We start from the raw sequence: 22,716 nt of genomic DNA, 5'->3' as shown, positions 1-22,716 counted from the left end.
CCCCCCTCACATTTTAAGATAATAACGGTAAACATATTTTAAGATTTCAACAATTTTTATTGAGCTTGAGGCCGTTTCTAGTGGCTCATATCCAAATGCCCGCGTTAAAGAAGTCTGATGAGCTGATCTCCGAAATAGTGGCTACAACTTATTTCTATGGGTAAAGTATTGTTGTATTTTCATAACATTTTTTCATTAGAAACGGCATCAAGCTCAATAAAAATGGTTCAATATAGTTTTTAAAAGGTAATCCATAAAAAAACTAATTTGAGATATCCGTGAAACTTTTTTTATTGAATTAGGGGAACGAAGAGGATTGTGGATTCAGCAGCTATTGGGTACCACCTATTTAAAAAAAAAAACGAGAGCTATTTAAAATAGCAATTCTAGCACAAATGAACTTTGTGAAGGGAAACCAAAAGCAATAAAAAAATTGCAGTCAAATATTGTGCTTGAAAAGATATTATAGTATTCATTGGATTTTGACCCCTTTTGATGAAAGGATTCGTTAGCTTAATGAAACATACATTTTGTAAAACGTACGTTTTATGCTAAGTCCTATATGTGCAAATTACACGTTTTTGTTCTGAAAATGAATTTTTTCAAATTTTGAATGCTAGTCGAGAGTTCTAGCTTTAATTTAAGCCAGGAAGGTTCTATTACCTTTTGTTTCTTTGCTAGAGCTTCTAAAATACTGCAAAAAACGCGATTTTTTGACACTTTGACTTGGTTTTTTTTTTCAAAATTTGGAGATGTTGGAAACTATATGCTTATGGATTCATGATCAGCCCAAAAAATTCTATCTAAAACGGGTTTTTGACCAAACCGTTTTTTGCCGTACCAAAATATTTTTCTATTTTTGTTGGGCTGGGTTATCCACTAAAAATGAGCAAAAATTCAGATTTCCTATTTTCCAACAGAAATTGTTCCTTATGTATTCTACAATACCCTGCGTGCCCTTATTTAGTAATAGTTTTGCAAAATAATTCAGTGAATATCAATCATGCATGAGCAGGCATAGACAGAGAACGAGCACACAATGGGCTGGCTTTTCTCAATACTCATCGCAAACTGGATGTTAATATTGACTCAGTATTAAAAGAATTAGGTCCACAATTAAATACAATATGCTGAATACTCTAAATTAATTAGTGATATTCTTGAATTTTTACGAATAACTTTATATAAAACCGTTCCAACGTAAAAATAAAAAATAAAACAGGAGAGTCACACTTTTATTTGTGAAAATTTCTCAATAGAAAATATGTACCGTGGTCCATTTTTGCATTTACATAATCTACACAACCTATGTAACCCGACCGAATAAAAACTGTCGAGTTAGGCGAAAGTTTGAACTAATTGGGAATTGCCCATATGAAATGAAATTCTAAAATCAACGCGAAGTCCAAGATAATACTATATTAAAATTGAATGGGCTATAAAAGTGTATACCCGAGTTTTTTACTTGAAATTCGGATTGAAAAGTTGAAAATTTTGATGTCCATTTTTTTTAAGTTGGCGATTGCTAATAAATCTTGGAAAAGATTTAAAATTTTCTAGTCTACTTGGTTTTCGTTTTGGTATAAACTTTATTTTTGTAAAAAATAAATGAAACAAAAAAATAAAGAACAAATAAATGGTCAAAAGTCATAAAGAAATAGTTTCCCTTATTATATGGCCACCACTGTACAAACATATATATGTATTAATAAAAATATTTTTATTTATTTTTTATCTCCTTTTAACAAAAAAGTATTCACGTGTTGCACGTTTCAGGTACAGGGTAGAACTAATTCTATACAACAAAACTCTTAAACTTTTAATAGTGGTTCACTTTAGTTGTCCACTTTGGCCGAAAAGTTTGATTAAATGGCTGTCGAATTGCGTTACGTTTTGATGGAGTGGAAGAAATTCGAGTAGTGCTTCTCTCTGCCGAATCGCTATACCCTTTCTACGAAAAGTTGTTTTTTCCCCATATAAAATACATGGAGAACTTTTAGCGCTTTGAGCACTCCCCCAAATATTTTAGATTTCAAAATAAAATTTCGGTATAGTTCCATTCTAGGGGTTGGCGGCAATACAATTCTGACTTTACTTTTTCACATGGATTTTTGGACCACCCTAATGTACATATGTACTAAAAATATGTAAAAAATCAGATTTTTTTTTAGTGAATTCTGGTCGCTTAAAATCTAAGTGATTTTGTCAAAGAAGAAGTGCAGAAGTGGTGGCCATAAAGAAGAATTGAAAACTTCGATCGTAGTGAAAATGGCAACACTGATCTACAGCCAAAAGTATGCAAAAATGTCGACTCAACGCAAAATTTCTGAAATATACAGATTACAATTTTGGGAAACTATTTTAAAGTTTCAGCAGCTGAATAGACATACATATTTTGGATTTGGCAAATGTGAAAGTGCTGAACATCGCATTGTCAGTGAACTTGTTCAGCTGAAAGTTTCGCGTTCACTCAAACAGCAATTCACACACGCAGCCTTTCAGTTGAATTCGTGCTTTTGAAATGCTGGCCAGAAATTGTGGCTAAATTCGTAATGAGCCAAATTGTTGCTGGGCAACCGAGGCTACTAAAGGTAAAATGTTGTATGGTGAAAGGTGAGCAGCTAATGGTTGAAATGGAAATTTTAGAAATAAGCTAATCGTTGGCAGTTAGCCGATTTGTTGGCACTGAAAATGCGTGTACACGCACTGAACTTAGAAACTCAATTTGGCCATTTATTATAGTGTTGCTACACTGAAGATTTAAAAAAAAAATGGAATCGCCTGAAATCCTTTCACTGAAATCTTGTGCACTTTTCCTTAGTTAAATTATATATTTTTTCATTTAATCCTAAAATTCTCTCATATTTGTTTCAACCCTCTCACATTCTGCTGAGTAGAAAAATTAAAAATATGCATTTTCACGTAACAAAAATTCAACATTTTTCATTCTGCAACTAAAGATTTCTTGAATTGCTGGCGCAGCAAAAATCCTTACGAATGCTGCAACTCAACCATTTTCTTGCAGAAATTCAAAGCACAGCAATAATGAAATGCAGAATTTTATTGTTGCGTAAAGCAGTTAAAATGTTGTTGCTGGTGTTTGTTTACAATGATATTTGTTTGTTGGTTTGTTTGCTTGCTTGCATGTATGTATGTATGTATGTTGTAGAAACAGAAAAATTGTATGCAATTTAAGAAACGATGCAAGAAAGCAAATGCATAAGGAAATAAAAAATAAATTATTGCAAAAATAAAATGGCAATGGCAAAGTGTGTGCGACGAAAGCGGTGCGTGTTTTTACAAATGAAAGTGCAACGTGACAGCAGAAATCAGTGCAGCGCGAAAAAATTTACCACAATAGACATAAAGAAGCGAAGAACATGGGTGTGAATGTAGAAGGAAACTTTTCGCACAAGAAAGTGATGGAGCGCAGAAAAGAGTTTTGTTGAATAAGCATTGAAAAACTGTTGCGTGGCAATTACTGCAGGCAGGCTCGGACGGGTACTACTAATAAATATTTTGTGTAAATATATAAAACCATATATTTCATGTTAACTGATTCTGTACTAGAAGTCACTTAACGGCATTGAAAACTTTGTTTACATATATTCAAATTGAAATACTTAGCTAAAATTTTGAAAAACTTAAGTTATGTATCTAAATTTTAGTGCTCGGTTATCTCTAACAGTAACAGCTTAATTAGCTTTGGGAGGTATATCTTATAGAGGTCGATGTTTCCCCAGAAAGCCTTGTATGATTTATAAGTAAAATTTCACAGCTGAATCTGTGTAAATGGAGGATTTGTAATACAAAACTATGCTTGATTAATCAGCGGTGTGGCATGTGTACCTTATAGAGCACCGATCATGAAGATACCCTCAGAAGGTCATATATGTATATGTACTTGATCCGTATATATGTAGTTTTGTGGTTTAAGCTGTCTAAATCCAAAAAATAGAATGTATTTCTTATATGAAAGTTGTATCAAATCGTAAGTAAAATAAATGTATAATTTGTTCGATAAATTAAATCATCATTACAATTTATTTGCGATATGATACAGGCAGAATGTAGCCTTGCCCTACAGCTGATACTCTGAGCTAGTTTACAGCAAGCTGGTTAGTAACTCGTTACGTATGGTCGAGGTCTTGTTTAATAATATAACGCATTATGTTTAAGGTCTCTCGTGGTGTGAACATATCTCGCCATGGAGGCGAAGTCTCTTGGGATGTGAGATTTCTGATTATGATTGAGCTCGAAACTGCATATTTTTATGCAAGCTCATCACACGGAAATCCCCACATTACCTCTTTATTAAATTAGTATTACCACATCTCAAACTCAATATCATCAACGAGACTGTTCTTCGATAGAATTTCGCTACACCAAAACGAAATTGAAAGAGATTGCTTTGAAGCCTGTAACCCTATAGGAAGTAATATGAGCAACATGAATTCAAAAACTTTCTTGCTGTTAAAAAACTAATGAGGCATTACAGTAAAGTCAAACTTTAATTTTCAAACCCTTCTTCTGGAAGTCATTTGAAGCGATATATATATATCTACATTCGTGCATAACTATTTGCTGCCAAGCACGCCTTTGTTCTTAACTGCAGTGTTTACAGAAAATGCAATTTGCAAACAATGCCCTTTTCAGTTGTTGCTTTCAGCTGCAGCTTTCAACGTTTTTTTTTTTTTGTTTTTTGACTTATTTTGTTTTGCACAAATTGTTAGTCGACTCTGAATTCTTGCTAGAATAACTGAGTTGCTGACTGATTGACGGTTGCGCTATTCACTTGCGAATGCATGTGCATGTTACTAGTGTAACTGCGATTTTTACATTGTTATCACTAATACTCATACATACAATCACTTTCTACGAAATACGAGTATGTACAAACAGAAAAGTACTACATACATAAAACACAAAGGTGCTACAATTTCGCTTTTCCGATGCAACTGAAATAAGGGTAATAGCATAGCAAACTGTGAAAATACTTTTCAACTTCGTTGCCAGGAAATGCAATGAGCTTATTGGAGCATAAAAATTTGATTTTGATTCGGCTCGCATTTCGGTCGTACATACATACATACATACAAAACAAGGGCATTTGGAACTTGAATTACGAAAAGGACTACTAGCAAATGAAAGCGAATTTATGCGTAGTTGCATTGCATTGTTAGTGAAATAAATTTTGAGTATGTATTTCGCCTATTTGCAGTTAACTTAAAGTTGAGGTACACATATAAAAAAAATTTCAACTATTTTGATTAAACCTAAATGCAGTTCGCACACAAATTTAAGCAAATATATAAATACTTACAAAAACTAAGCAGCTCAATATTCTTAAGCTTAAAGAAAAAATTTTACGTTAAAAATAGCCCAAAGTCGAGTAATGTTTGGCCAACAAGGTATGAATGAAACTTTTTCAAAAATAAATTGGCAGAATTAACCAACATCAGCATGGAAGTAACACATTTTTCGAGAGTTCTTGGAAAAGTGGTTTTACTAAATTTCATTTATCTCTAGTAGTGGTAATCCCATTGAAAAGCTTTTCTCATTAAATAAAAGGTCGCTATTCGCGGATATTTTGAAAACTTCGTTACTTTTTAACAAAACAAGTACTACGAGAAAATTCACTTTTGCTCATATAATATTATTTATTATAAATCAGTTGTTTAAACGGCGTTCATCTTATAGCATAAATTACTTTGTATCGATCAAATGACTACACATAAATCAAGTGCGCTCAGACTTGCTTTCTTAATTTCAAAAGGTATTTGATTACCACGTCTACGTACGAGTATGTGGTTTGTATTTGATTAAAAATAAGTAAGAGTAGCGCTGTCTTCGGCTATGCCGAAGGCTTCATACCTTTCATGAATATCTGAAAATTTTATTTAAACAGATTACAGCATTTGAAAAAATTTATATTTTCACATCATACATAGATGAAGGAGATACATATATAAAAAATTATATCTAAAAAATCAGAGTTATGGGAAATATACCTTATATAGCACCAATCTAAGTGATTTTCATTGCTGTGTGATCGGTATGTAAACCGGTAACACAATTTAATGGGTTTAGCTTTCTACATAAAGGATATATATAGCAAAAACTGGTATCTGAACAATCAGTGGTATAGGAGATAAAGCTTATACAGCATAGATTTTGACAAATTTCTCAGTAGACTTTGTATTATTATTTATAAAATATCTTAGGAAATTTATCGGTTTTAGCTGCCCAAATAAAGGAGTTTTAGAGTAAAAACCCATATCTGAACAATCAGTTATATGGAGGCAATAAATAGGTTAGATATGGTGACCCGCTTTGTTAATTTTTGTAAATTTTACTGTAAACTTTCTGTTGATAATGAGTGAAAATAGTGCGAATTTTCATGTTTCTAGCTGCATATATGGAGAAGTTATAACAAAGAATCTCATATCTGAACAATCAGTTGTATGGAGGCTATAGGTTATAGTGACCCGATTTTCACGGAAAGTATTATTTTAATAATGGGTGGTAACAGTCCGGACCAAAGTTATAGTACCATTTCATGCTCGTGAAAGGTATCGAAATCCAAAAAATCAACGGTAAGCCCAAGTTACTTAAAATTTGCAATTTGCTTGCTAAAATTTAATGGGCTACAAACCTGAATACCAAATTTTTGGCTAAAGATGCTGTTCAGGAAGTTAGAAATTTCGGTAAAATTTTGCAGATTTTTCATAATTTTTTGCACAAAGTCTGAAATTTGGATTTACATCGTGTTTATTAAGTAATCGCCTATACTTTTATAAAAAATAAACATTAAATAAACTAAAGAAAAATAGCCAAAACTTGCTTAGTTCACTGAAGATATGTGTATCTCTGTAACCGATTTATCAATTTGTAGAAAACCTATTACAATCATTACCTTGGCATAAAAAGACTATATCTTGAAAATTTTCGAAATTGGACTAAAATTACGCCCAATTTCGATTTCAAAAAAAAAAATAATAAAAATAAAAAATAACTTAAAAAACGTTAAAAACGTATTATGCATTGCTTTTAAAAGTTGTACCACGTTGGATGTTGTAAAAAAAAAATTCACAAAAAAATATTTGAAGCATGTGAGAATTGCCCATATGTGTAAAAAACATTTCGAACATAATACGAATACATATTAAACATTTATTTGTTTCTGATTTTTTCTAGTCTCTCTTGCCATGGCAGCTGAGTTCGATAAAAAAACCTAACTAAATTTAGGGACGGCAACAATTTGTTCATATTTCTGAATCTCAATACATACAAGCGGGCTGAAATGAGGCCCTGTGGTTAAATTAAAATACATATATCCTCTTTAGATTAACCTTTTTGGGTAATTATTTTTTTCATTGAAAGTAAATAGACACTATCTACTAGATCTACAATATCTACAATATCTACAATAGATACTATCTACGAGTGCACCAAGTACCTTGGAACACATCTGAACAGTGACGCATTTAGCCGCACCTTGAGTTAAACTTTTTAGTTCATTTTAAAGATTAGTTCACTTCTAGTTCGTTCAGCTCAAGAAACAAGCTCTTCTGATTCTTAGTTCGTTCACCTTATTGAGCTATAGTTCGCTTAATTGAACTAGTTTGGAAGTATGAGAGCTGAGTAACAGAATAACAAAAATGTATGTATGTTTTATAACAAAATCAAAAAATTACGAAAGAATGTTTATGAAACTTCGACAATGCCTGCAGTTAGTTTTGCTTTCTTCAGTTTTTCCTTCGAAATCAGAGTAAATTGCGCTTCGATTTGATATCTGAAAGAGAAAGTCTTTTGTTAAACAACAAATGCCAGAAGCTCAACTCAAATACTTACTTTTTTACACAAATTGCACTAAACGATTTAAAGCATTGGAAATTAAATGAAATAAAATGTCTTTTTAGCGTGAATTCCGATCAGATGTCTGTGATTATGCCCTTACAACGGACAACGATTTCCCATATGTGTTGAAAGCTTTAATTATCCAAACAAACACGCTTTACAAGAAACAAAGATGGTAAATGACGCTACAATTAAGCTTGCAACAACTGCAACATAAACGAGTACTCTGCTCAGTTTAAGTAAAACAAACCAGGGTTGTTGCGAATATTATTCCGAAAGAAAAGTCCTTTCCGGATAAAAAAAACATACCGCTTATCCAAATTAAACAAGTTTGGTATCAAATAAAAGAGGAAACTGAAATTAATTAATTACCATAGAACAAACCTTGAGTCAGGTATATGCATTTCTTTAGTATTGAATTATAAATAACATATAAATAGGTGTCGTTCGTTGTTTCAGTTTAAAAGCTATTTCAGTGCTCTTTCATATAATACAAAATTTGTTTCATTTGGACAGGCGGTTCTGATTATTATCCGGAAAGGACTTTTATTTCGGCTTAATATTCGCAACAACCTTGAAACAAACTCCAAAACGGCTTCACCATTTGCGCTATTCATTCCACAAATTTGGGATTTCGATTTTAATTTTTGCCAACTGCGTGATTGCTTGCGTCTATGCAACCCAATTACTTAGTGTTTTACATTCCCTTGGTTCTCGTTCGCTTCTAATGCTCGCTATCTCTTTTTCTCTTTTCTTTTTCCCCACTATAGGTTGGCACTTCGGAAACACAATACATTCGCACTATTGACAATTTGATGGCATCTCGCATCAGCTTAAAATTACAACTGCAAGGCATTCACTTCGTCAGCGGAAATCCATCATTGCAGCATAGCGGTGGCGGTTACAATGGCGGCAGTGGCTTTGGCAGCGGTTACGGCATGAACTCCGTGCATGGGCAAGCTGCTGGCAGCAATGGTGGGAGCAATGTTGGCAGTTTGGTTTTGCGTTGTACAGCACAAATTGGTGATTTGTATCAGGAGTATAAGGAAATTGAATTGGGCACACCACAAAAGGATCCGGTGCCAGCGAGAGGTGAGTGTGTTTTTGGAGAGTTTAGTAGAGAACTGCATTTACATTGTAAATAGTAAGCTTTGAGATTCATAATGTAATTAGCGACAATAGGAGTAGATACATACGTAAAAAAGGCAGTAAAGGCTTCGAGAATGCTTTTGCTTTAATTATGAGCATAAATTATGGAGTTATTAAAATTCATAATAAAATTTTCAAAATTTAATTGATTAAAGGCAAAATTATAAGGGCTTACAAGGGCTATAGAACTATACCTGGTATAGGTGGGACATTGCAGGTCATAAATGGCTACTTGGACTTTACATTTAGTAAGCTATTTGCTAATGTTCAATAGAAACATTAGGTCAAAAACTGTTAAATTTCTAGTAAAAAGAAGAACTCATGAAATCGGAATTTCTATGCTCTCACCCCTTAGGATTGTTCTATACTGAAAAAGTATACCGCTATCTTAATTTTTTTTCGATAAAGAACAATCATAGGGGGTGAGAGCATTAAAATTCCGACATTACTTTGTTTTTAACCACCCTAATGTACATATTTACTACATGACTTTTTGGAAAAACTTATGGACTCTATCAAATTTAACGTGTTTTTGTAATGTTAGTTATATCGTGGAGTCTGATAGAATACCCATGCCGTAAGAATATTTGTTCTAGGAAATTTTTGCTAAAGTCGACAAACCCCTAGAACTGGGCGTGGCGGTTTTGGGACTTAGGTTAACAAAATAAATATTTTATAAATATTTTATAAATATTTTATTGTCGATTTCGGCAGAATATCCTTTCGTTAACAACATTTGCTCCGTAACTTTGTTTCAGAAGGGAAAAATCTTCTACAATTGGCAATTTGAGGACCAAAGGTAAAAAATTTACATTTAATTGTTGATTTCGATAGAATCACTCTTCACTAACAAAAATTGTTTCGCAGCTTTATTTTGAAGTTATTGCAAATGCCCATTCAAGCAATTTATTTTAACAAACCACAGTACATGAAGAATCATCATGCAGTTTAAAGTTTATTTTTTTTCATTGCAATTTTCTGTATATCGAAGATATCGGCGCTGGGGTAAAGGACTCTTTTCAAAAATTTACTATTTATATGTGACCTGGTCTACGAAAAGGGAGCTTACGTGCGAAAACTAGTTTTCTGTGAAAAAGCTGTTAAAAGTAAGCAACTCGTTTCGTCAGTTTCTCATTATCTCGTTAATTGTTCTCCGCCCCGGACGTCCAGTAAGTGTTGTTGTTGGTCCAGTAAGTGTTGTTGTTGGTCCAGTAAGTGTTGTTGTTGGTCCAGTAAGTGTTGTTGTTGGTCGGAATATTATTATAGTTCATCGTGTAAGTTGCTAGTGTGGAACATTTAAAAAAGTAACACTTTTAGTACACTTCTAAGCAAGTTAGGATTTTCTGCTTTTCACCACGTGAAAAAGCATCTCATCTTCCATCCGAATCAACCCAAAAGTGAAAATTGATTTTTTGACACCTAAGCCCCCTTTCCGTAGACCAGGTCACATATACATTTACATTTGTGGTGAAAATTTCAAGACGCAATGTGCAATATTTCAAAAAGTATGACTGTAAATCAATTTTATTTAAAGAATGTTTAAGAAAAGAAAACCTGTACTCTGAAACCTTTTCGGTTTTTGTCACGTCCGTTATGACCTACTTTTGATCGATTTTCCCGACACCAGTGTTCCAAGCCACTTAATGTTTTGCAAATTAAAGGACGCATATAAAAGCTACACAACCGTAAATTTATTTTTATAAGTCATTTGCGTTTTCGTATGATTTATTTAACTCTGAAGTCGTACGAATGTCACGTCCGACATCATGGAAACACCCATACATGATTGATGTTTTCAATTGTTAGATAAATAACTATTGTTTTTGGCTTACTATTTAATTAAGTAACAATTTCGAATTAAGCTAATCTCGTAAATAAAATTATCAGATAATAATTCGTACATAAATATGCCTCTTTTATCTCTTTTGCAGTCACTCTCTCCTCCGGCTCTAGCATGACCAATTTTTTCAGCTCCTACTTTTCCTCCTCCTCCAGTCGCAGATATACACCACCAACAACAATTGCAATGCTACTGATGGCAATCGCTAGCATTACAGCTACAACAACAATACCGACAACACTAACCGCAACAACAATGGCAATGTTAGCTGCTGTTGTTAAATTATGCATTGCAATATTTGCATTCTTTAATCAAATGGCGGTGAGTGCGCACAAATTGAGCGGCAAATGTGCAGAGCAACAGCACCAACAAAATATAAACAGGCAACAGAGGAGGCAAATACAACAAACACAACATGAGCAGCAGCAAGCACTGCAACTAATACAAAAACAAAAAATACGGAAGCAAAGTGAAAATCTATGTCACGGCGCATGCAACGAAAGCTGGCAACATCTGCTGCTGTTGCCCAGTCAATTGCCGTTGTTGCAAAATTATGCGAGGCAACAACAATGGATACATTCTGCTACTTCCTATCGGTCGGTGAACGCAACGGTGTTCACTCACAGATAACTTAAATCAAATTATATGTGTTAATTGAATTAAACAAAACGAAAGTAAACAAATTAAATGAAAAAGTAAACTAACATTTACGTAAGAAGGCGTAGAAGATGAAGCATTCGCAGCTTAATTGAAGTAAATAAATAAATAAATGAGAAAAACTAGGCTAATTAATTATATTGTATTTTTATAGTAATTTTAAGTGGACGTTATGTTTTACATGTAACATATAACAAGACAGTAGCGCAGTAAAAAAAAAAGCGTGCGCAACCACAACAACAAATATTGATAATTACATTTAATGCGATTATAAATGAGCGCAACAGCTGTAAGCTATCAAAATTGAGCAAAGAAGAAATTGGCCTGGCAAAAGGGGAGTGGTAGAAGGATATGCATACACGCACCAGAATATGATTCCGTACAGTGTTTTTTTTTAAATATTTCAAATGTTTTTCGTAGAATTTTGTTTCGTTAATTCTTAATAGAAATATAGTTCATTCTGCATCAAATGGCACATAAATTATTAATTCAAAGTTTTTACAAAATTTTGAAAAATTCGACAAATTTTTACCGAAATTTTCAACTTTATAATACTGAAATTGAGCGAGCTACAAAACTGCATACTCAAAAAGATTCTCAAAATTTTTTAAAAGTAGAAAATTTTTGTGAAAACTTGTCGAATTTTCCAAAATTTGAATCATCAATTTATGTATATGCCATTTGATGTAGAATGTACTATAATTCTATTAAAAATTAACGAAACAAATTTTTACAAAAAACTTTGGAAATATTCAAAAACAAAAAGACACTTTACGGAAACATATTCTGGTGAGTGCATATGTATTAGGACTATGTTATATTCATACTTTTTGAATATCCGCATAATACGGATATTCGAATATCCGATTAAAAACTCCGAGTATTTGGATAATAATACGAATGGGTGTTGACCAAATATCCAGATAACAATATGAACGCATATTAACCAGTTTTTCGAGTCTAAAAATAATGATTGTTTGTGTATTAATGAAGCGTTTATTATTTATTTTGCCATTTAACAGATTCAGTAATTTTGAGAATAATTTTACGAATCCATTCAAACATATTTTAAATTATCTGGATAAACGAATCAACAGATAATAACCAGATAATCGGAAAACAAATAGGGATGGATATTAACCGAATATCCGGATTTTATTCTTAAACACGAATATCTATACGGATATCCGAATGTACGAATAGTCTCAGCCCTTAATTCATAAATGTATACTTATGTATGACGCCAAATTATAAAAATTTTGCAGAAAAAAGAATTAATATATATGTATATATTAAGCGGATAATCGGATAACAAACAAAAACAAAAGGAATGGATAATAACCGATTAACCGGATTTTGTCCGTAAACAAGACTATCCAAACCGATACCCGAATAAACGCATAGTTACTGCCCTAGCATATGCATATCGTCGATGTTTTTGCAAAACCGCCCATCGACCAGTTGCAAAACCGCCGCAAAATCGCCGCTGTGGCAAAAATGAGATTTGGTAACCCTGAAATCCAGGCATCGAGATTTATGCATAAAGATCGTTAAATCGTTATTAAAACAACAAATTTGTAAAATAATAGCTAGAGAAAATACCGCTTATCAAGGCAATACCTTCAAAGAACAGACCGTTTTTTTCGCTCTCCTGTAAAATTTGAGTGCCGTAAGATAGGCGGTTTTGCAATTGGGCGATGGGCGGTTTTGCAAAAACATCGACGATATGGATGAAGCCAAGTTACAAAAATTAGCAAAATACAAAAAACAAAGAAAACAAAAAAAACAGAAAATCTTATCTCCTGCAGGTTTGATGTCTGACTGCAAAGGGGTAAATCAAATATTCCACTATGAAAATTTAATAAATAAAATCACATATATAGAATTAAAAAATACATAATTAAGCTGTGTATTAGTTTTTACTTTTGATTGAATTTTTACTGTTAAGACAATTAAATTTAATAGGCTATCTAAAAGTTGTGCATAAATAAAGTGTGTAAAGGTAACGAGTAAATGCATAAAACATAGGCAGCAAGGGGGTCTTTTGAATATGAATTGGCAATCGAAAAATTTAGATGAACTATAAATATTTCCTTTTTTTAAGAGTTTATAACTTTCATTGACGTATTATTGGTTACAGTTCCTCTTTTATTCTCTCATTTTGAAGGAATGTAGGTCAGGAAGTACCTCGAAAACCGCGGCTGGTGGTGTTGTTCTCATCGCGCCAGTGAGCCCGACGAATGCATTTCCACCAGATGGGCGTATCGTGTGTTAGAATGGGTTTGGAGATAGCATCATATATGCTCCCAGCCAGTTTAGATCTGTTGTTCCATGCCTTTTGAATATTTGTTTCAGTTGCGGTTCAATATTAACTTCCAAATATTTTTTATTCTATGTTAATTAAATCAAATTTTTAATTGACATATTTTTAATTGGGTGGCTATTTTTGCTTGAAAGATATGTCAGTCATCTTTAATTTGATACGAAATTTGTTTAATTTCGATACGAGGCATTAGGAAAGGACTTTTGTTTGGGCCTTAAAAAAAATTTTGGGCAAGTTTAACTGTTAAAATGGACTATAAAAATAAAAGTCAGATTTTTTCTGTTATTATTGAACTTTTTCCAAAAATTTCGAAAAGTAAAAGAGTCCAGGACTCTTGTCCCGAAGGTCCTAGGATCAAAGAAACATTGATAATGATGTAATGTGGAATGATTTTCAGTCATCCGAAGCTGTGCCATCTTCAGTATCATTCTTCGCTTTGAAGATGGGACAACGCCGAAATCGGTTTGTCTCCAAACCAAATTTGACAACGGATAACGGAAAATCATTCCACATTACATCACACTCCTAACCGTTCGGAAATTCCAACAACGGAAATGAAAACATTGTTAACTTTCTTCTACGACAATATTTTGTCCCGGACTTTTATAACTTCGAACAAAATAAGTGTTATTTTGAAGGAAGATTTTTTTTGTGGAAATCAATAAGAGAAAACTCTGAAAAATAAATTCGAGGAATGCCGATATATCCTGAAGGAATCCAGACACGTCTCGAATGATCTCGAAAAGTAAAACACGAAGCATTCCAAAAAATGTGGACAAACATTCTAAGAACAGAGAAGCCCCTGAAAAATTAAAATAAATCTCGATTGCCTACAAAATATTTTCTTCCTGAACAATGTACGATACCGTGAAATACACTAAACAGTAGGATGTTCGATGATTCGAATTTTTCTGAAACCGGTTCTCGAGTTATTCGAAATAAAGCAAATTGAAAAAAAAACGTTTCCCCATTTTCAAATTAGTAAAAATCGGATATACCTGTTTTATTTTACATATTTTCTCTACGCTAACACTTAATTAACAGAATCAGAAATGACTACTTAAAATAGGTATAGCTTTAAAAAAGAAACCGATAATTCAAAATAAATTCGAGGTATTTTAAACCACAAGTAAAACCAGAAAAATTGTATGAAAAACTCATACTTATCGCTAAGCAACAGTCCTTTGCCAGGAAAAACACGAGCATGTAGAACCGACTGTCGTGCGAATGAGTCGGGAATCAATCAACACCTTCGTCAGCTCTTACCCCTTGAAATCCATCATCGGAGACCGACGTCACCTATCTCAGACGAAGAGCTCGACTTGATTTTCGATACTTTGACACAACTCCACTCTCCATGCTGAAGCAGGTTAAACAGTCACTACAAGGCATTTAACATTCCTCTTCCCCTACAGCCCAAACGCGTTGGATGTGGCCTTTTATACAGGTGATTTTTGGGTTTGTTTTAATTTTTAAATATTTTCAGGAGTAAAAATTTTTCCAGTATTCAAATATGTATAAAATTGATGAAAAAAATCCTGTTTATTCGGTTGTAAAAATTCGATTTATTCGCTATACAAAAGAATCAAGATTTAAAAAAAAACTAAAAAAAAACGGTTAAAGTGGTACCTTAGTAATTTAGTACTTAGTTAATCGTTTTATTTTAGCATTAAGCACTTTTTAGTACCCGAAATCTTTTTACTTGAGTTCCTAAGCATCTCCATACACGAAGTATTTGGTAATTTGTATACAAACGGGTATTAATAAATTATTTATATACAAATGTCCATTAATGCGAAACAATACCAAGAGAATGCGTGCTTGAATGTTCTTGATTAATTTTGCGAGCATTTTGTAGGAAAATTATCAAGAGCCAGCCGTTGATTTTACAACAATGTACAACTTCTGTTGCATCTAGGGATGAAACGATACCATGCCATACCATCGATACTTTTACTTGGAAAGGATTAATAGAAAGCAAAATTTCGTTTAAGAATAAAATTTACTAATGAAATATTTCTGATATAAAGTCTTCTTTTGTTGGAATATAAGATTCTCCAAAGATTTCAGTCCAGTGGAAATGTAGCGTTATGTACAAAAATCATGAGCCAAAGATTTAAATACGACAGTTTCAAAAATTTCTCCTTATTACATAGATGCAATTTTACTAAAAGAAATTTTTAAAAGCATTTAAAATATGCACGATTTTCTAGTATCTAGATATCGCGAACTAGTTTTCTCCAGACTAGATGCGACGATGGCGTTTAAATATTTTAAATAATTTCAAGTTTTAAAAAAATGTATTTTTTTAATGAACTCTTCTTTGTTTATTTTATTCGATAACAGAGCTAGACTGCCCCGTACCTTTGGTGTTCTCCGCTAGTCTTTTCAGCTTAAGTAAATTACACAGTGAGTTTAATATCGCGTTGAAACGTCTGTACTGAACATTTATCCAGGGCTCGAATCGTCACATAAGATATCAAATTACTCGTCCCGTTACAATACCGTTTTCGAATTATGATATGCGTGAACGTGTTCTTTATCGCATTCCGCTTATACTTCTGACGTATCACGTAATTTTATTTCGTATGGTTTTCGATCCGTGAACGGACGTTACGATTCGAGCCCAGTTTACTTTTCCACTCGAACAGTTGGGCCGTGTATATATCGTGTATACGTCGCATTACATCGACTTTGTTGCAGGAAATTTACTTGGTATCGATCGAAAAATATCGAGTATGTACTTGTAAATTGTTCGTATTGTTTCATCTCTAGTTCCGTCCACCAAAAATTATACTCTTCTTCCGGTAAGTTAAAAAATATAAATTAAAGAAAATACTTAAAATCAACGTTGATCCAGGTAAAAATACCTTATGTGTTTCTAAAAACCTAATGGGAACAAAGTCAAGAGTACTTAAAGCACTTCCATAAAATTTTCGATGGTTTACTTTCAAAATATTTCGTTGTTTGACTATGTCGGCAAAAGTTTTTCTTTGCTTTACATTGTGCATTTCAAAAATCCCCCTTCAGCCCCCTTTGGTTGTGCCTATGCATACACATACATATATGTACCAACATAAAAATATTTAGCCTTCAAAATAAATTACAAAGCGTTTTCGAAAGGAAATTAGTATTGCAAAGTAAAGCTGAAAGAATGCAAAAAATACTCGTATTTCAAAGAATATATAGTAAACCTAAGAAACAACCATGGAATGCAATAAATTCAAAAAACGAAAATATATAAACTAGTAAATGGCAATGCTACATCTATTGAAGGTTTGCAAAATTCAAAAGCAACAGCTGCAAATAAGAAAATTTGGCTGACTTCCAAAACGTCAATCGCTTTGCGTACGACGTACAAAGTATAATGTTCCCTAACGCCGAACTACAAAATATTGACAATGTATACTTTTCCAAAACGCATCAGAAAAGTTATCGTAATGCATCGCTAGAGCAATCAGCGCATCAGAAAAAAAGTTGGTGCTTCGTTTGTTATTGGTTACCTTTGGTGTTTTAAAAATGGAAAATTCAGAAAAATTGAAAACAATGTATCTGTTTGCAATTTGTCGCAACTCTGCATATACAAACACTTTGAATACCGCAGTATAACAGTATCCAAACATTGTATTGATATGTTTTAGAAGTCAGCCTTTGTTAACAGCAAAATTGCGTAAGTAAACGCAAGAAATGCTAAACAACACTTAATTAAAAACAAAAAAAATAAGAAAACCTTAAATATAGATGCTATAATTTATGTCAAAAATAAAAAAAAAACGTAAGAAAAAATTAACTAAATTTGCTGCAGCCAATTTGCAAGCACGCATGCAAATACAAAAATAACCTGAGTAATATTATGCAAAGTATTGTGTAATAAAATATAAAAATTAATTTATATGCATAACAAAATAATAAACAACATATAAATGTATATGTTAATTTTAAATCAAAATAAAAAGTGATTTTGTGTTTTACTTAAATACAGCGAAAAAATGGACTTTAATATGGTAAGTAATCATCAACAACGATGAGTATGGGCATTAGGGTGGTCCAATAACAGTAAAGTCGTAATTGTAATGCTTTCACCCCCTAGGATTGTTCTATTTCAAAAAAAAATTATACCCCTATTTTTTTATTTTGAAATCAAAATTCAATTTTTCCTAGAAATGGTGTAGAATTCTTGAAAATCAATATCAAATCTGGTTCTCCTCAAGAGAATTGTTTATTTAACCATTTTTTAATACTAACGATTTTTTATTGGCCGCCCCATTGCATTTCTCGGGGTTCTGTGGATTTTTGGTGGACCAATAAATTATAATTACAATGAAAAGATGGTCAGATAAAAAACTGGGTATTATTACTGGGAATCTCCTGCAGAAAAACATAGTTTTCTGGTCGACAAATATTAATTTTTAGCTATTCCATACCATTTCTACGAAAAGTTGTTTTTTCCCCATATAAAATTCATGGAAAACTTAGGGTGTTTTGAGCGACCTCTAAATATTTTTTGATGTAAAAAAAAAAATAAGGGTAAGTAAGTAATTGTAAATTTTTATGCGAATCCAATCGGTTTTGATTTTTTCGTCCCCACATTGGGTCCGTCATTTTTAATTTTTCAAATCTAATTTTAGAATGGTAATCAGCGATCCCGAAACCCCCCGAGTAAAACTCTAAGTGAGTCCGCTAAATTAACAAAAAAAAAATCCTCCGCCCTGTTGGATTCACCATTTGGAATAAAAAAAAATACTTCAGATTTGTAATCAGCGATCCCAAGACCTGTAGAATAAGTCGTGATCTAGATTTCTGTCATCATTTGCAGAAAAAAATTAGTAAGTACATATATTCGTTTCTTTGCGAAATTAACGTCCTTAAAGCGGGGCAGTAAAGATGCCATTTTGAATTTTTTAATTCGCCACATTTTAGCTAAACGTGTATTAGTTTACAAGTATTGTGACATTTTGCATGTTCTTTTCCATTGATTTGTTATTTGGGCAGAGCTCTGGGCCGGTTGATGTGAATCGTCGCATATGTATATGGGGCAAACAAGGCGTTTCCGAGGTATATATCGATTTAAAAAAAAGTAAATTTTAGAAATTTAGAAATTGTCAATGTAGTTTTATTTAATTTTCTTACCTATACTGTAATAAATAAGTTGAATTTGATTTTTTAAACCGGTGGCAACCCTGGGAGGTTGCTTAGTGATAAAGCCTTTTCAAACCCATTTCCATTGATGCCCATATTGCAGCAATTCATTTAACTGATTGAACAAACAATTTTAACAGGTGGCAACTCTATCCGGGACGAACACGTAAATATGCGTGTTCCTACAATCGGACCACGGCACCATGGAGTTTATCGATGCCAAACGTTCAGCTTTAATTAACATCTCCATTGAGGCGTTATTGGAAAGTCCGCACTCAGTTGCAGTTAATTCATTTATATTTGAGTGGTTTGCAAATAAAATGAGTTGCCGTTAGGGTAGGGCTATGTGGAGTACAGAGACGCATGTCGACGAAGGGCGCATGGGATACTAGGGCTTCTAGATAAACATATTTTGCTGTTGAGAGGACATTGAAAAATATTAACTCCTTGACTAGAGAGGTGGCACTAGAAGTAAATGCAGAGATTACGGACGTCAAACTTTTTATACGAATGTATGTACATTACATTAAGCTGGAGACAACCCCAGCCAGGAAATATGATGCTAACTTCCGCACCATTTTCCAATTAGTAACGTATGTAGAGCTACTATGAACAATCCAATGAAGGGATTTATTCTTTTCAAATAGATGGTCTCTATTTTGTTGCGATCAACGTTACATTTGAATTCGAATAAAATGCACTAAAAGTAAAGACGTCGTAATTTACTTATTCACATGTAGATATGTATGTAAATACATATGTACGTTCAAAAGTTGACATTTGACAAAAAGAAATTGTTAAAATGCGCAATGAAATATGATGCAGTGTCAGGCCATTGAATTGCAAAGTGAATACATTATTTATTTAACACACAATGTTTTACTTAAAAAAAAGTACGGAAAAAGGATAAAAAAAAACAATAGTTATTCAGGTTCGCGTAAAGTGAACGTTTGTTGTTTCACTCCACAGCAGCATACATAGCACGTTTAGCGGTGTTTTCAGAAAAAAAAACAAAAACAAAAAACTCGGTATTGTTTTAAGCGTGTATGTATATATGTATCTATATAAGTATGTATCTCCACATAAATATATACATAATCATAGGGAGTGGGATATTTAAGCAGACAACCGTTTGGTTAGCACAATTAAAACAAAAGCTGCAAATGAAATAAATGAATTTCGCGCACCCTGCTTGGCTTGCTACCTCGCGTTTTTTACTCAGCAATTCTGTTGTACGTGCATACTAGTGATGTTAATTTTTTGGCCTTTCGGGATGGCGTTGTCACAATCCCGTTGTTTCTATATTATTTGAGAAGCTTTCCTACCATTAAATAAATAATAAATAAATGGGTTTGAAACCTTTTTATTTAAAGTGGCGTTTTTATATTTTCTCTCTGACCGCAGGGAGGGACTTTGTAATTTCAAATATATGATTAATTCTAAAAATTATTAAAAACATTTTATCTTTTTATTTATTGGCCGTTCGTTTTACACAGTATTGCATATTTTTCGAGCTCAAGGCCACATGAAAATCGAAAAAAAAATAAAAACAAATGTAAAATCAAAAATTTTTTTTTTCGATTTTCATGTGGCCTTGAGCTCGAAAAATATACAATATTTTTAAAAACAAATTCAATGCAATGTAGAATAAAAGTATGGGTAATAAAATGCAATAGGAAATTTCTTTAAAAATTAAAAAATTTAAATTTTTTGGATTCACAAGGACGAATAGGTAATTTTTAACCGGACATATTTAGAAGAACGAAATTCGAGGATGTTATCGAGTTTATATAAGCCCTCAACATATAATTTTTTTTTTAAACAAAAATTGCGAAATTTCGAGGATAACATTTTAAAATGACGTTTTCAATATTTACCAACCCTTCTGCACCATAAACTTGAATACGTTGAAATTCTACAGGATTTCCTCATTAATTGTATACCCATACTTCTTCTCAAAGCACATTTCTCTATAGTTTTTAAATCATTTTTGATTTACTGACGACAGAGTGAAAAACTAAAAACGCAATTTTACTGAATTTACTAGATTTTCTAGATTTATTACTAGACATTTATAAAAAAATATTAATTATTAAATAAAAAAGAAATATAGCCAATACTGGTCAAGAAAAGGAGTTTCTATTAATGACATCAGTGCAAATTACAAATCCCGAAAAACCCGATATTACTCGCCAAGAATCCCGGAATTTTCGAGACCCTAAAAAGTCCGGGATCCCGGGATTGACATTCCTAGTGCATACATATATACGAGCAACATGAGTGTGCATTTGAATTTATTTCATTGAGTGTGTAACTTTTTGTGGGATTGTTATAAATGAAGCGACAATTACCAAGCAGTTGTGTGGGCACATAACGATTGCACAAACTTGCATTCTGGGAAGTGAGAAGACACGATAAACGTCTTTTATAAAGACCTTTCAAATATTTTAAGTTTATAATGAAAAAAACAGCATTTGTAGAAGATGGCGCTATCAGTACTTTCTCGAATTTCTTCAATTTTTGCATGACTTCGGTTCAGTAATTAATTAAATGTAGCAATAGTAGTATTTCTGTAAATTACCATTAAATGGAAGGTAGGCGTGGTTATCATGCGATTTCACCATCCGTCCTCAGCCCAAATGAAATAAAGGTGTAACAAGTTTCTTGCAGAAATCTCGTAGACCGTCAAAGCTATGGTGCAGATAGAAATCTTTTAGTCGATCTCACTTTATGCAGAGTTGAGCTTTTTGAACTTTTTTTTGTTTGTATACCTTTCGGTCGATCAGTGATCTTGTCGATGCCGATGTAGATTGATCGCTTCCATCTTGCGTTTTATTTCTTTTTCAGTGATTCGGTCTCTGAAACCGATGTTAGTATATGTTTTCAGTGCGGCAGGTTCCTGTGTTTGGGGCAGAGTTGTATATTTAAAACCGAGAATGAAGACTAATTATTTATATAAACATATTTCTTATGTACCTTCATCGTATCAATAAAAAAAAATTAAAATTTACTAAATTTTTGTTAACTTGGTATGTATCTACATACATAAAGTCAACCCAATACTCTTGGACAAAAAGGTGGGGTTATTGCAACACTACGTTTCCCTAAGCTGCCGCTGCGGTGTAGGGGTTAGCAGTGCGCGTTACCATTCCGGCAGCCTGATTCGGTTCGCGGTCAATTTCCGACTGCCCCTCGGCAGGCAATGACAAACCTCCCAGTGTGTATATTCTGTGAGAACCCAGTTATAACCACTCGTCTACAGAAACTTGCTTTGCTTGATTCGTGATACTCAGCGAATCAATTTACAAATAAATTTGATTTCTTACAGCAAGTTCACCGTTCATGTCCGGACAAACCTTCACTCAAACCCTCTCAAACCTTTTTTGGCGGAAATGGTTCTTAGTTACGGTTCATCGTTCAGTTTCGTGAAATGTATTTTATATTCTGAAGCAAACAGCTGGTAATATGGTTGGCTACGTGTGCCACTATGGGCTTGTTTATTCGAAACGGAGGCATAAGCCAACCTTCAATACGCTCAGAAATTCAAAAGTGTATTGACTCCAATTTGTTGATACCAATGATACCAGTAGGTGTATTTTTTTGTGTAGCCAGCGACAAAAGAACGCTCAACTCGGATAAAATTTCCTTTTAGCTACTTAAGCAAGGAAGCTGGCAAGGAACATGTGATTAGTTTAATGGCATTTAGATACAAAAACCAATTTAAATGAGTAATTATGCGAGGTATTTG

General features: G+C 33.0%; 1 protein-coding gene across 1 annotated transcript in view; it reads left to right on the top strand.

Annotated features, from left to right (window-relative positions):
* Nucleotides 1–11,896, top strand: part of LOC118736819 — a gene marked incomplete in the record, with an annotated part of 156,699 nt that extends 144,803 nt beyond the window's left edge. Inside the window, 2 exon segments of the mRNA XM_036466870.1 lie at nucleotides 8,631–8,952; nucleotides 10,941–11,896. Of these exon segments, the coding sequence (XP_036322763.1) occupies nucleotides 8,631–8,952; nucleotides 10,941–11,479 (861 nt within the window).
* Between the last annotated feature and the right edge of the window lie 10,820 nt (nucleotides 11,897–22,716).

Source organism: Rhagoletis pomonella, unplaced genomic scaffold (assembly GCF_013731165.1).
Source record: "Rhagoletis pomonella isolate Grant_MI unplaced genomic scaffold, Rhpom_1.0 Rhpom_scaffold_00004, whole genome shotgun sequence".
In the NCBI taxonomy this organism is placed as follows: domain Eukaryota; kingdom Metazoa; phylum Arthropoda; class Insecta; order Diptera; family Tephritidae; genus Rhagoletis; species Rhagoletis pomonella.
The sequence above is the reverse complement of the archived record's forward strand: the minus strand, read 5'-3'. Positions and strand labels throughout refer to the sequence as shown.